The sequence below is a fragment of the Gavialis gangeticus genome, unplaced genomic scaffold (assembly GCF_001723915.1).
Source record: "Gavialis gangeticus isolate Ggan-Ray unplaced genomic scaffold, GavGan_comp1, whole genome shotgun sequence".
NCBI lineage: Eukaryota > Metazoa > Chordata > Crocodylia > Gavialidae > Gavialis > Gavialis gangeticus.
In genome coordinates, this window is record NW_017729016.1 from 1,147,828 (window position 1) to 1,162,917 (window position 15,090).

The 15,090-nt window shown below is 54.2% G+C and overlaps 1 protein-coding gene across 5 annotated transcripts in view; it reads left to right on the forward strand.

Moving 5' to 3' along the window:
- MPRIP (myosin phosphatase Rho interacting protein) overlaps nucleotides 1-15,090 on the forward strand; it is a 145,838-nt gene that overhangs the window by 24,370 nt on the left and 106,378 nt on the right. For all 5 annotated transcript variants that reach the window (XM_019512647.1, XM_019512648.1, XM_019512646.1 and 2 more), the window contains exon 3: nucleotides 1,829-1,894. In XM_019512647.1, the coding sequence (XP_019368192.1) occupies nucleotides 1,829-1,894 (66 nt within the window). The remainder of the gene's footprint in view (nucleotides 1-1,828; nucleotides 1,895-15,090) is intronic.

The following is a 15,090-nucleotide window of genomic DNA, read 5'->3' on the forward strand; positions in this document are numbered from 1 at the left end:
CCCCCCCCCCCCCCCCCCCCCCCCACCAGTTTGGAAGGTGCCTGGAGGATTGGTCTGAGCCCATCTGCAGGGCTCGTCAGTCTGGGCAGTGCAGTGCCTGGCAGGTAATGGGTCCCAAAGGATTTACAATTCCCAGGTGCTGGGAGCAGCAGGTTATGAAGATGGGGCTGTTTGGAGTGTACAAGCTTCCTGCAAGCTGGGACTTTGGCAACCCGCAGATGGATTAGGGAGCTTGTACTTGTGCCTCCGTCACCCACCTGGAGCGTTCCAGTGGAGCTGTTAAATAGGGCGGTGACTGCAGGGTGCCACTCACTGAGGCTGTGTGTGGCCATCTCATGCAATTGTGGGAGCCGTCACAGCATTGCCTAGAGACTGTTCTGGTGAGATCTGCCAGCTCTGGGCCATGGAGAATGGTGAAGGAGTGGGGAAGACCTTGCAGTCCCATGGTGATTTGCACGGTCCCAGGCAAGCTGGACTTCCCTCCCACGCTGCCAGCAGATATGATGCCAGGATAAACCCAGGGCAGGCAGGGGCTGAAGGTCAGAACAACTGAGGCCAGTTTGGTCTCCCACAGAGCAGAGGCAGGCAGTGGGCCACGCATCCTGGGAAGCTGTGGAGGGGCTGGTGGGGTCTTTCTGGGAGGAAAGTGAGCTCTGCTCTGTTTCTAGGCCAGGTTTTCCATTGGGGTTTGGATTTTTTGGCATGGGGTGGGGGTGGTCAATCCGAGCCCTCCTGCCCCTCTAGCCTCTGAGCTCCCTTCTAGCTCCTGTGCTCCCCTCCCCTTTCTCCCTGCTGCTCCTGTGAGCCACTTCTCCTCGGAGCCAGTCCTTCTGAGCCACTTCCTGTGTTATCTGAGATGGTGCAGACATAACTCAAGACTTGCCAGCAAGAGGAGGAAAGAAAAACCCAGCTTCTTTTTGGATGCCCATGTAAGGAAGTCAGGCAGTAAATCAGCTTCAGAAAACTCAGCTTGGTGTGATCAAGGCTTCCCCAGCCTGGCAGGATGGCCTGGTGAGAGTGGTACTTTTCAAAGCACCCATCCCCCGTGATGTTCATCAGCATGTGCCAGAAGGGAAGGCTGAAGGGTTATGCCTGGCGAGGGGTGCTGGGAACAGGCTCCTGCTGGGCAGATGGGGCTGGCAGGCCAAGCAGCTCCTATGGCTGAGTGCTGCCAGTTCTAACATGGCTGTTCCCATGTGGCCTGAGGGGTGTTGGCCTCGGTGGTGCCCAGCCAGATTGTCTTTGCAGTCTGAGGCAGTGGCCTGGTGAGCCAGATTCGCTGAAGTATTGGGATAGGAGAGGGTGAGTTCCAGCCTAGATGCTCTTGCAATAGGCTCCCTCCTTAGGAAACCCTAAAATGCCAAGCACATCTCAACCCAGCCCAGCGGTCTTCATGTCAAGTCCCTTCTGCTGGTGCGAGAGCTTTTTCTTCTATAGTCCCTGTCACTTAAAGTAGCTTCCTTGTTATCTCTGCCTCCTTGCCTTTCCCTATTCCTGGTTTCTTATCCTCCTATTCCAGGTGTCTCTCTTTTTTCCTTTTCTATCCCTTGCTTGGACTGTCTCTGGCTTTGCAAGCAGGTGAGCAGCCCTGTGAGCCACCAACTGCATACAACTGGCAGCAAGGTCTTCTGGGGGCTGTGCCTTGGTGGGGAGCTATAGAGTGCAGTGTCTGAGCCAAGTTGTCCCGTGGCTGGACTTGTCTTCTGTGAAAGGATGCAGCTCTCTTCTTCCTACCTGGGAGCAGGGAGCCTTGTTTTGTTCATAATGGTCTGTTAGCCCTAGGGAGAAAGGAGCCTTGAATAACTGGCCTGTGTCTTTTCTCTTCCAGAAATGGCAGCGCCGGTTCTTCATCCTCTACGAGCATGGCCTGCTGCGCTATGCACTGGACGAAATGGTAAGTAGTGCCTCCTGCTGTGTTTCTTTGAGGGTAGCTTGCCTGGGTGCTACTGTCATAGGCTGGGCCCTGAGGTAGAGGGCTGCAAGGAGGGCAGTTGCAGCCCATGGTACACTGGATAGCAGCTCTGGGAATGGTTTCTGGTGGCTGGCATGTTGAGGTGATGAGGACTGAGAGAAATGGTGCCAATTGCCTGTGGAGCTGGAGACACATTGGCAGGACCCCCTCTGACCTGGTGATGAGTGCAGGGATGGGGGATTGGCCTTGCACCATGAAACCTACTGGCACCAGGCTTCTCAAGAGCATGGCAGGCAGCCCTGGGTTGTGGGGCATGCATGGAACATCAGGCCTAATGGGCAGGGTGGATGGGCTTCCACAGCGTATTGCTCTGTTACCTGCAGTCTCCTCTTGAGCCTTGCCCTGTTGCATGTGGTTCAGGCATTTGGCCTGTCTAATGCTGGTCACTGAGGTAGGGCCTGAGGGCTTGCCAAGCATCCCAGCTTAGTTGGAGTTTGTCCTAGTCTTGTCTTCAGAGACCCCCTCCCTTACCATCTCCAGGCCCCAAACTGCTGCTTTGACCCCATGACTCCTTTGCTGTATCAGGGGAACTCTAGTTCCAGCTGGAAGCACATGGGGTCTGTGTGGGGATACTTGGTGTGCCCCTCATGCTCCCTGGAGGCAAGGTTGAGTAGGGAGTGAACTGTGTGCCTCAGTCTGCCTCACCATCCCAATCCTTGGGGTCTTTCCTGTTCCTGGTGCTTGCAGCTTTCCTTGCTCCTGGCTGATGCATCCCAGCTCCTGAGCATCGGGCACTTCTGTTAGCAGTGCCCACAAAAAGTAGGTCAGCTGGAACGCTTTCCTGCTTCCATGAAGAGTTGCAGCCCTGCTATCTCTGCTGTCAGTCCTGGTTGCAATTCAGACATGCTCCTCTCTCTCTGGTGTGCAGGGAGCTGGGAGGCTCAAAACAGCCCACTCAGCTGTGCCAGAGCAGCTCCTGCATGATTGGCTCAGGTTGCACATCGATCTTCGAGGGGATAACAAGCCCTTGGGGTTTTATGTCTGCCTGGACTTGGTTTAATGCTTTGCTGTTCAAAGTGAGGCAGATGGAGGTGTGTGTGTATGCAGATGAAGGTGTGCTGGGATGCGTGTGTGCATGCCTGTAGTGTGGGGAAGAGGCAGCAGATGCACACGTGTACAATGTGGGTGCTGTGTGCTCAGGTGTGGAGCTGTGCAAGTCCCTGGTATGGAGGAGTGGGTCAGTCCCTCTGAGCCTGACTGTCTCCCACATGCATCCCCATGGGCCCAGCTTGCAGCCTGACCCCAAACTGCTGCCAGAGTGGCTGACAGCTCCCAGCCCAGGTCTCAGCTGTGCAGTAGGTGAGACCAGGAAATCCCCCAGGGCTTCTGGTGGACCCATCCTTGTCATTGCTCCTCTGCACAGAGTTCACTCCTGCCTCCAAAGGGGACAGTCCTTGGCTACTTCCCCACTAATGCCCCACTTTGGGGCGTGCCAGGGGGTGAATAATACGCAGGAATTTGGGCCTGTATATGAAAGCAAAGCACATGATTTCCAAAGTATCTGGTCTGTTTTGTTTTCCTTTGGGGGTTGAAGGTTGATCCAAGCCCCCTAAATAATTCGGACAGCTCAGGCAGGGGCAGGAGAGACGTATAATAAATTTATACTCTCCCAACAACCTAGTTCCTTATCGGGGTAATATTTTATGAGGTGATACAACAGGAAGGCAGCTCTGCTGGCTGGTGGGGAAGAGGCCAGACTTCCAGGAAAACCCCTGGCCAAGCAGGGAGGATTCTGGGAAAGCTGACAAGTCCTGCCCTGGCTTAGTGGCTCTGCAGCTTACCCTGACTGCTTCCAAGGCCATGCGGAGACTGGCTTGTTTTCACAGGCTCTGAATTTCTGAGTTCAGTGGCAAGGATCTTGGCAGTGTGGGCAAGCAGTGGGGTGTGGTCTCCCGTTCCTCTGTGTTTCTGATGTCTTCGGGCACCTCTGAGGGGGAGCCTGTTGGGCGCTCCACTGCTGTTTGGAATAAGTCTTCCCCTTGCCTCGCGAAGGGTGTTAGCCTCCAACATTCCCTGCCCTACAGACTGTTGCCTGTTTGCCTGGGTACACCTGGATAAAACCCCTCTGTGGTGTTGAGGGCTGAGTGCAGCTCCTTAGCTTTTGTGGGAAGGCCCATGGTAGCTAGCACAGCCTGTGGGCAATCTCCTCCCATGGATGCACTGTTCTTGAGAGCTTCAGCATACCTGGCATGAGACTAAAGGGGTTCCCATCCCTCAGCTGGGCTGGTGGCTCTGTAGTTGGAGGAGAACTCCCTTTAGCTGCAGAAGCTGGTGCCAGCCTTGGACTACTTATGCTACCCTCTGAGCAAGAAGGGTGAGGAAATGGGTGTAGAGAGTGAAGGAGCCACGAGTGGTGCCCCATCTTCCGCCCTGGGCTCTGTCCCCTGGTACATGGCCCCTTGCACCTGTGGAGAGGACAGCCAGGTTGAGTGCTGGTGTCTGGGCGTGGAAGGGTGCATGGTGGCTGGCTGGAAGCAGTCATGGCTCTGGGGTGCTCTTTGTTGCAGGGGAACCACGTGAGCTGTGAAGGGCAAAGGGGTTGATTTGCTAGGCATCTCCAGGGCCGGCAGGGCTTGAAAGGGAGAGGCGGAAAAACAAACCAGGGGAAAGCACGTGAGCTTGCAGTGTGTAAGTGTGTGCCCAAGGGATGGGCCAAATCCCTTGCCCACAACAAGGGCAACGCTCTCTTCCCCATCCGACAGCTGGGTTGATTGTTCTCCACCTCCCCTTCCAGTCAGCTTCCCTCTTGCAGGTGAGTTGTGTGCAGCAGAGGAAAGGTATGAGTGCCATCAGCATCTGGGCTGCAGTCCTGGCCTACGGGGGTCTTATTCTCAGCAAGGGGGTTCAATCCCCTTCTCCTGGGCGTGGGTTCCTAAGGTCTGGCACCTCCCAATTGTGCTGGTAACAGGCTGCAGAACTGGAGCCGGCTTCGGCGACAGTCAGACTTGTTGGCGAGCACTCCTGCCTGCGGTCTTCCCCCCACCCCCCACAAGGCAATTGGTGGCTGTGTAAGAAGTCACCCTCCACAGCATTTGGGCCTTATCCTTCAGATTTTGGCTTCCGAGCAAGAGCAGAGCAGGCGATGTCCATCTCTGTCTGGATGGGGGTGGTGGGGGTGGTTGTGCCTTGTGGGCAGTGTGCTGGGGAAGAGACCTGCCTAGTAGGGGTGGGTGGGGATGGTGGGCTCCATAACTGACTGCCATGAAGTGGGGCAGGGGGTGCCAAGGAAGGGCTGTCGGTCTGTCTGTGGTGAGAGGAGACCCTGGCCCTGGGTGGAAGGGGATGGGGGGGATGGATGGATTGGGGGATGGGCCTGGTTGTGTCCCATTCCTCCTCCTCATCTGGGGCTGAGCCCTCCCTCCTGCCTGGGCTGACACACCATGTAAAAATACTCTCCTGACCTTTCCTAGAGATTGATCCTGCTGCCCACAGGCCTCTGGCTGGCATTCTGGCTGCTTTAAAGGTACCACCGTGTTCCCAAACAATCCCACGGGAGGCTGCAGCGCAGTGACAGCCAGGCCTGCCGTGGTCTCGCCATGACCCTGCTGGGCACCGCAGTGGGACTGGAAAGCTTTGGGCTTCCCAGTGGCTCTGGCTTTTGTCCTTTTCTTTGCTGCCCTGAGGCCCCCTCTGGGTGCTGGGAGTCCATACTATCACTGGCACAATGGGTGGCTGCCCTGAGGCGTTGCTGGGGCCCAAGACGATGTGGAGCGGCATGGCGTATTGTCTCCTCTTTGGCCAGGGTCTGGCCCAAGACAAAATTCATGTCTGTCTGCCATGCTGTGGCCAGTGGGGAGAGATAGGAGTTGCCGAGCCTTCTCCTGGGGCGGAGTATGGGAACGTTGCCTGCTGAATGTGCTCTGTGCGAGCCTGGGGAAGTTGTGCTTGCAGAACTGGCTGTCCTGGGCCTGGCTACATCAGACACTGGATCTGTTACCTCCTGGGTTGAGGAACATGGGGACCCTGCCCCCCTCCCCTGCCTCACTTCTCACTCCCACTTCTTGCCTTGTTCCTGAGCCAGGCCTCTTCTGGAGTCTGAGGGTTCGGCCAACCCCAGATCCCTCGTTCCAGCAGCAGATTTATGCCCCTTGGAGCAGACCTGTTATCAGGGAGTGGGGACGTGCCGAGCTGACCGTCTGTTTCTGACGTGCTGGGAGGCCTGTTTATAGCAGGGACAGAGAATTCCTGCATGGGTTTTCTGCAGGTCCCTCTGGGGAGGTCCCATGCATTGCAATGGAAGTTTCCACTCAGGGTCCCTTGTACTTCACAGACCCAACCCTGCCAGGATCTTTTTAGGGAAAAGCTGTTGCTACACAGACGGCATCAGAGCTTTCTGGGATGGGGGGGGGATGCACTTGATCTTCTCTGCATTGAGCGCAGTGGCTTCCAGCCCCTCACAGGGAGACGGGTGGCTCCTGGTTTTTGCAGGTTCCCCTTTTATTGCCTTTTCCAGTCACTTGCTCTGTTGCATCCAGCATCTCTCATACACAGCGCGGTGTCCCTCCTTTATCACTCCTCTAGGAACACCAGCCCACCATGATCCATACAAGCTGCAGAGGAAAGACATACAGCCCAGCAGAACTGGGAATAACATCTCCCAGCATAGGGCATGTGAATCAGGACTGTAGCTCTGGCTTTTCAGGCCGTTGTATTCTGTCTTTTAAGTATCAAGGAAAACCTGTGGCAGGGGCTGGAGAGCCATTCTGTAAATAATGGAAATGAATTTCCCCAGGCTTAAGGGCTTGGTGCTTGCATGGGGAGTTGTTAATTGGGAGTAGCTATTTGAGAACAGCTTCCTGTGTGGACGCTCCTATTTCAAAATAGGAGTGCCTCATTCTGAATGATGTTTAATCCACTCCCAAATTCGGAACAAGAAACTCGTATTTAAGGGTAAGAGCATCTGCACAGAGATAATTTGAGCCCTGTCTTGCATCTGAATGAACTTCCCTGGGTAGCTAAGCCTAAAGGCCTGGCTTCAGTGTAAACACATGCTGAGTGTTTTGCCAAAGTGTTTGGCTGAAATGGGGCCTAAACAAGGGCTTCCAAAATGCACCTGGATTTATCCAGGCTCGACCAAAGTGGACAGGAATCATAGGGGAGAGCAGACTGCGAAGGGGAGGGGGATTGCAAGGCAGACCATCAGTGTTATCAGCTCTCCAATACATTTTGTTAGTCTAATAGTTGCAGGAGCCTCTCAGTCTCCATTGCCACCTTGGTCCTGGAATTCCCTTGATCAGGGAGTCAGATCTTGTATGACTTGGGACGTTGAACCCCAACTCCCCGTGAGTGTGTGTGTGTGTGTGAGAGAGAGAGAGAGAGAGAGAATTTGCTTCCTTCCTTGGCAGAAGGGGACTTCCAAGCTCCAGTTCCACAAAGAGCATCCGTCCATCTTCTCCCGGCTGCAGGGGGAATGGAGAGAAGCCGCCGTTGTTCCTTGCCCGGCAGCAGCAGTTGGATTCCTGCAATGCTCTCCAGCGGCCAGGCCTGGCATGGGCCCAAGCAGGAAATGACAGCAGCGCGAAGGTGCTGTCTTTCATTCAGGAGGACTTGGCGCAGCTGGGGGAGCCGGGGGAGGGTTGAAATAGGGCCAGAATCTTAAAAGATCAGGAGTCCTGAACAGCCCCAAGCTGGTGCCTCTTCCCTGCCCCCACAGACAAGTCAATGGTCCAGGCTGCGGGGAGGCCTCCAGCTGTAGCTGGTTTCTAGCAGGGCTGCAGCTGTGTTGAGCCAGACCTGCTGGTTGTGGGGCTGAGGCAGGAGCCTTGGGGATGGGGGGGGGCATGTTTTGTCCTCCCTGGTGGCTGGGTGCTGAGCAAGTGCAGGTTCTGCAGCCCTGTTGTCTCAGCAAGGTCTGGAGAGATCCTATCTCCTGGTCACGGTCAGTCGCAGAAGGCTCTGGGTGGGTCTTTGAGGATCTTCCAAATGTGACTTGGTCATTGGTCTGGTCCTTCAAACTCCCTCCCACATCCCCAGTCGCTTCGTGGGGTTAGCATGCTGCCCTGTGTTAGGTCGGCCTTGTCTGTTGCTGCCTAAACCATGGTGGCTGCAGGCTGTGGTTTTGAGTCTGTACCTCCTAGCAAGGTGCTGAGGGGGATCTAGTCTTATCTGCTGTGCTTCCACTTGCCTGTTCAAGGCTTGGCCCCAGCTCGGGAGCCAAAGGCTGTGGATGGAGGCAACTGGTCCGCTCTTGAGAACTGATCAGTGCTAGGCTGGCCCTGGAGGGGCACACGTGGAGGAGAAAATGGCATTTGTGTGGCCTGTATGTTCAACCAGGGAGCAAATGCTTTCTGAGCTGCCTCCTCATGCTGTCACGGGTAGCATGGAGCCCTCTCCCCCTCCATCCCTCTCTGTGTGAGCACCCAGTGCTCATGCCCATGCACATCTCCCCTATGGCCTTCTCCCTACTCTGTATCGGGCCATGTCTGGCCTCTTTGCAGTCTTCTTTGTATGTGTTTATTATCCCCTGGGGCTCTGTTAGCAGGACTGGTGCTGGCAGATTCCCATGGTAGGCAACAGCCAGCCGGCACAGAGACCTACATGGTACCAGGGGAGCCTGTTAGCAGCTGGGCAGAGACCTCCCAAGCAGTTGCAAAAGGGTATTGAATTGCGTGGAGCTAAACCTGCTAGACATTAATTTTGTGGGTCTGGCAATTTTGGCTTCTATTAAAAGCCCAGCAGGGAGAGTGGCTGGAAGGCAGGAGAAATGGAGCCGAGTTCTGGAAGGTGATGGCAGAGGCATGCTCAGCTGTGGAGGAGGGAGCTCCGCTGGCTTTGTCTCTGGCCACTCTTGCTTCTTATTTTTAGTGAGTGACATTTGTTTATCCAACATCATGACAGAGAAGCGTTTTTTGCAGAGCATGCATCCCAGTAACCTTCACATAGGCATCCTGTAGCAAAGGTCACATATGTTTCGGAGCTGGGGTCAGGAGCTAATGAGACATTGGCCTGTTTGGAATGGGGCAGGGAGGTTCATAGTGTGTGTGCGGATGTGTGTACAGGGTGGGTTACAAGAACTAGCCGCATGCGTGTCGGCTACGGTTCTACTGGAGCTCTCATGGCTCCTTTGCTAGGCTGGGCTGCTGGTCAGCTCGGGTGCTTGTCCAGCTGGCTGCTACCTTAGGCATCTTCCCCTTCAATCCACTCTGTAGAAATCAAAATATTATCTGACCGTCATTTGCTGGCAAGGGGGCATGTTGTCTGTTTGTGTCTTGGGAAGGCTCTGAGTTTAGACGCATCTCCAGAAGATACTTAGCACTGGACCCTTCGACAACTGTCCACTAGGAAGCAAAACAAGCGCACATTCTCCGCCTTCCAGCAGCTGAATTTGGACAAGATGTAATTGGAGTTGGCTTCACATTCTCCTGCTAAGCCCTTCTTGGAGTAGGAAGGGGGGTCTTTGCCTGAGCCTCCAGCAAGGAGTGGCATTGCAACAGGACAGTGTGTCCTTAGTCTTTGTCCTCCTGTGGACCTGGGATTAAATCATAACTTAAGTCACGATGAGAAAACAGATGCTTAGTGGCCTTCTAGGCTCAGCTGTGACTCATCTCGGTGTTGGTTCGCAGCGCCTCCTCGGGCAGATTGCAGAGGGCTGACCAGGTCAGCACAGAATAGTGTCTGACTGGATGGTGCGGGGGCGATATGCAGGGTGTCTGGCCTGTACTGGAGTCCCGTCGCAGCTGCAAGCCAAAATGGAGGCACAACATGTCCCCCTTCCTCATGAGAGCGGGGGAGACGGTGACGTGGCCTTGTTTAAAATAGCCGTGCCTGGGGCTTAGTCATGTGCTGGGATGTGTTGGTTTTGTGATATGATGTGGCCACCTCTCACTGATCCAAGGCCTTGAATTCCTTCTTTCTTGCGGCTCCAGTCCCCCAGGGTCCCTTGGATGCTGGGCCAGTTCTGTGTCTCACCACATTCGAACAGCGATTAGATCGGTCCATGTTGTCTGAGGCTTGCATGAAACTTCCTTTCACAGCTCTAAAACCCACATGATTGCCTGCTCTGTCAGGGGCTGGGAGACCCTGAGAAATGATTCCCTCTCTGGAGAAACTCTGTCTGTGTGACGGATGTCGTTCGCTTGCCATGAGGCCTGTCTGTGAGCCAGATGTTTTGCCTTGTTACATTTTATTGGGTGAGTTTTTATGATGGACTTCAATAGAGCAAGAAGCCAGCACGACGGCTGATGGAGACAGTGGTGCAGAGATGCCCAGGGGGTTGCTAGTGGCCTCTCTCTAACCTAGACCTGGTTTTGTTAATTGGGGAGAAGCTTTTGAAGACAGTCCATGGGTTTTGGCATCGGACTCTGGACCATGCAGGTGCAGGAAGAGCCAGTGGCAGCAGCCAGTCATGCCTGGGTCGATGCTAACAGCTCAGTGTGAAGCAGAGCAGCCCTTGTTGCTTCAGAGCTGTCTGTAAGGCTCCTTGTGCTGCAGTTCTCCTCTTGCGTGCTCTGAACACCCTGCTCCAATTTGCTTGCTCTCCATTTCCTTTTAAGCATACTGCTGGAAATGAACCTCCTACAAATTGCAAGTCCTGCTTCACAGCCTTGAGGGCTTGGCTGAGAGGGCTTTGAAAGGGTCTGACGTTGTGGGACTGCAATGGTTTCATGGGCTGGCATCCTGGTACAGCAAAGGAGGCTTTAAAAGCTGGTCTGTCTAGTGGCCAAGCCTGTTTCTTCTTTAGTCTGCAGGGCTGAGCATCATTGAACTGTTTTGTCGCTGGCTTAGAGGCCACAGTGTGCCTTTCTAGGCATTGCCCATAGGCCCTGTGGCTACTGGAGCCCTGTTCCCCTCTCTCACCTTAGATGCCAGCTTGAAAGCCAAATCTGGGACCTCAAATGCAGGGGTAGCAGAACAAATAAACACGCATGCAGACTTGTAGGTGAAGGTTTCAGGAATTGGTACTTGGTGTGAATACTGCCACTGGTTTTTCTCCCAGTGCTCCATCAAACAGATATTCTGGCCTCTGCTGCTGGGAACTTGAGAGATTGCCCTGGGGTAATAACAGGGCCTGGCTGCCAGGAGTGACCACCAGTTGGCTGCGCTTGGTGCTGAGGTTTGGAGGGAGAAGGCTGCGCACAGAGGGAAGCGCTTGCCTTTGAGGTCAGTGCTGGTGACTCCCGTTAGTCTTCAGGAGACCCAAGTTACATTCTCATGACCGCAGTCCAGAAGCAGAAAGGACAGAGCAGGCATTTACCTGGAAAGAAATGCCAACCCACTGTCCGCCCACTCTCTGTCCTGCTGTTCCTTCAGGATAATTCTCCTGAGCTCCAAACCAATTAGGCTCCAGCTGTACCCACTTAGCTTCTGCTCCCACTCCTCTGCATTGCCCTTATTTCTGCATAGCTGCCCTCATTGCAAACTCCACTGGGAGCCCTGACTCATTCTGAGGTGCTCTGAGGAACTGGCTGTCATGGAAGGCCATGCTCCTAACTGTAATGGATTGCCAGTTGTGTATCACATGTGGCCTGGGATTCACTGGCCTGAAATGGCACTGCTGGCTTGGGAGGGGTTCGGGAGGGCTGATGGCACAGAAGGACTGCTGCCTGCTATAGCTGTGTAGAATGGAGGCCTGTCCCATGCAGCCGATACTTCCTGGCAGACTTGGCACAAGGGCCAGGAGTTGCATGGGTGTGTGCGCTCCTAGGTGACATTCTTTCTGTCCTAGGAGTGATCCTCGCTGGGCAGGAGGGGAGGGCACAGGAACATACAGTGCTGCAGCCCTGCTATGCCCGGGTCTCCTGGCCTCTTGGAGCCAGCCTGGCTCCCAGCACAGCACAAGGGAGCTGCAGAGCCCTGGACGGAGACACTCCCAACCCTGGCTGTAGATTCAGTTGTTCTCTCGGGTGATTAGAGCAGTCCACAATGGGTGATGAATGTCCTGCTCTGCTCGTGAAGCCTCAAGATGGATCATGCATGCTTCTGGCTGGGGCTGGCAGGCTGTATCCAGTAACATGATTGTGTCGAGTTTAGCAGCTCAAGAGGCTGCTTTCCTCTTTCCTGCAGGGCAGGTATGGCTTAGGCTTTCCCACTCTCCCTTGCCATGGCAGAATAAGCATGCCACTTGGTCTCGGTGTCTCATTTCGTCCTGGGACTCTGCTGCTGCTTGCTTGTGAGGAGGAGGATTATTTTGCAGTACCAGGGGCAAGCATGTCGAACTCATATCGCAGACATTTTTATGGCTCTTCCAATTTTAAATCAGGGCCTGGCTCTTGCAAAGAACACCACTGCTATTCAGCACTTGGCTAGAAAAATAAAGTCCTGCCCAGATTCTGGGAAACTAAAACCAAAAGTCAAGTGTTTTGGGGAAGCTGTCAGCATGCTGCTCCCAATGCTTGGGTGAACAAGCTTGCTCAGACATGCAGAAATTCCTTGGTCCAAGGCTCTGGAATCAGCAGAGGTTGCACTACTTCCACCTCCCATCCCCAAGCTGCCTGCCTTCCTGGTGTCTCTCTGTAGCTGCAGGGGGTGGGAGTGGGTGGATGTACAACTGCTCAAAATCAGGTTCCCATGTAAAAGCAGCAGCAATGATTTTAGTTCTTGGCAGTTGCTGGTTCATGTCATTTCCAGACTGACATGCTGGGCTGGCTGAGGTAAAGGGGCTGACACGTTCCCCACGTGGAGGATGGGAAGGGTAGAAGGCACTGCTCATTGATCCAGGGAAGCCAGGAGGAAGATGCAGCTCTCCTGCCAGTCCAGCACGTAAGGGTCCTGCAGGGGAAAGAATCTCTGCAGTGGCTGAAGGCTACATGAACCAGTGATCTTCTGTCCCTCTGAGATGCTAAGTGGCAGGAGCTTAGGCATGTTTTGTGCCTTTCCACCAGATTAGTAGATCATTTGCATGTGCATCCTTTACTCCCACGGTCTCTTGTGCGTGCCTTGGGTTTTTGATAGGACTGTGGTACAGCAGGAAATGGCTGTAGGTCCCTTTCCTTCAAGTTGAAGCCTGGGAGTTGAGTCACAAAGGCAGCTGCTCCCCAGCACAGGGGGATTGTGCCTGTAAGGTCCTCCTCAGACCATGGCAGGAAGGCTATATGGTACGGGCATCGTGAGAGGCCAGACCCTGGGCCTGGATGAGGTCTCCCGAGCCATTGTATCCAGTCTTTTTGTGCTCGCAAGCAATCATTCTCCTTGCGATTATCCCTTTCAGCCCACCACAGCTACAAACATCCTGTGGAAAAAGCCCCCTGCATGCCACAGATGAAGCAGAGGAGCTGCAAGCAACTCCACTGCCTTAGCACTGCAGTAGCATATTTTACCCTAACCAAGTCCATGCAAGGTGATCCAAAGAGGAGTGGGACTTCTGCTACAGAAGAAAGCAAAAGCCCCTGTGGAAAAGCAGTTGGTCTGGCAGCAAACTAGGCATCAGAGAGAAGTGCCAGAGGTTGCACTGCTTAGAAGAAGGCTCCAGTTAAGGGAACAGATTGTGGAAACAGCGATGCCCTAGCTGAACGGGGATAAATGAGCTGCTTTGAGAGGAGGAGCAAGGGACCAGCTCCAGACTGCTGTGCTGAAGCCCCCCCCAGCTGCAGTGCTACTCATCATGAACCGTTTCACCCCAGGGGCAGAGCTTTGGCCAAAGACCACTGGTACCCTCCAAGCTCTGTTGGGTTCTGTGCAAGCACCAACCTTCCCTCCAAAATCCTCTGTGTGCCGCGAACCTCGGGGTTTATTGTGCTGGTGCCATCTGCCATGCATTGGGTAGGTCTGGTGGCATGAGGCTGGTGTGACTTAGAGATCCTGGGGGAAGTATCCTGCAGCAGGGGCTGGCATGACAATGGTGTCAGCGTAGGGTGGAAAGCAGAGCTGGGAAGATGGACTGTGCCCAGGCTACATGAGTGACAAGCATAGCAGAGCTACACACACTCACCCTGGCTTTTGTTTTGATTGCTGCTGCCTATAATTAGGCGTCTGGAGTGCTTTCTAAACGGAGTTCTGCTGAGTGGGAATACCCTCATAATCCCTGCCGGCTTGTAGAGGGAGAGGCCGCGCGGTTCAGGGCTCGTGGCCCTGCGTTGAGCTGAGGTTATGTCCTCTGTGCCCTGGGGAGTCTGAGTGGTGGTTAGAGTAGGGAGCTGGGCATTAGGGCCTCTGGGTTCCTGGCCTTGACTTGGTGACTTACCCCGTGCACTTGGGCTGGTCCTGATCTCTGTGCATGGGTTTGCTCCTCTGTCACTGGGGGGATGGTGAGGTTTGGCGGTCACATGTAATACTTTGTTTGTTCATCCTGTTGGAATCATGGTGTCACTAATGATGAACCTGATGCTGCCTCTTCCTTCCATGTGTTACATCTGCTTAATTGTCCCTTTAAACCCTGTTGTGGGGTGGGTGGGGGCAGTGACCTGGTGGGCTGAGCAGGGGTTTTGGCATGTTGGAGAACCTAGATTTTGCTCCCAGCTGTCCTCCTTGCTAGCTCGGTGAGCGCAATATAGCACCGCGCTTGCTAAAAGTGGGACAGCACTTTCGTTGTGAGACTGTTACGGAGTGGCATCTGTGACTTCTGCCTCAAAGAAGGGTCAAGGAGATCCGAGTCGTGGAGATGCATCAGCTGCCTCCATGGCACATTGCGTGGATCAGTTCATGTCTGGGGCGTGCTCTGTAGCTCTCAGCCAGCTTGAGAAGTGCCAGGTTAGGCTGGTTTTGAACGTGCTCCCACTTTAAGCCTTTTCTTGCTGCCCTTGGTCACAAGCTCCACATGTTGATCTATGCAGCATGAACAGACATGGCTCTGCCACGTGCTTTCTTAGAGCTGGGTCCTGCCCTAAATCCTCTGGCTTGGTAGTCTTCTAGGAAATCTTTTACTGTCTTCCTAGCTCGTTTGTGTGCGTCTCAAGGGTTTCATCTAGCTCCCAGTCTTTCCTATTTCACATTGGCAGTGACCCAAAGGAAGATGATGGGAGCCTCTTCCTGCGTGAAGGATTCCAGCTTGGGTGGTTTGTCCTGGCAGAGTGCAGATCCAATGCTTGCAGCACAGTAGTTCTGCCTGTAAATCAGGCTCTTTGCAAGGGTGTCAGTACAAATGCAATCAAGCTGATGGCTTTGCCTAAGATTGCTGATGGTCTGAAACTGGGCGGTCAGCAAGGAGACTAGATTCAAAGGATTGGTGTGTGTGTGTGTGTGTG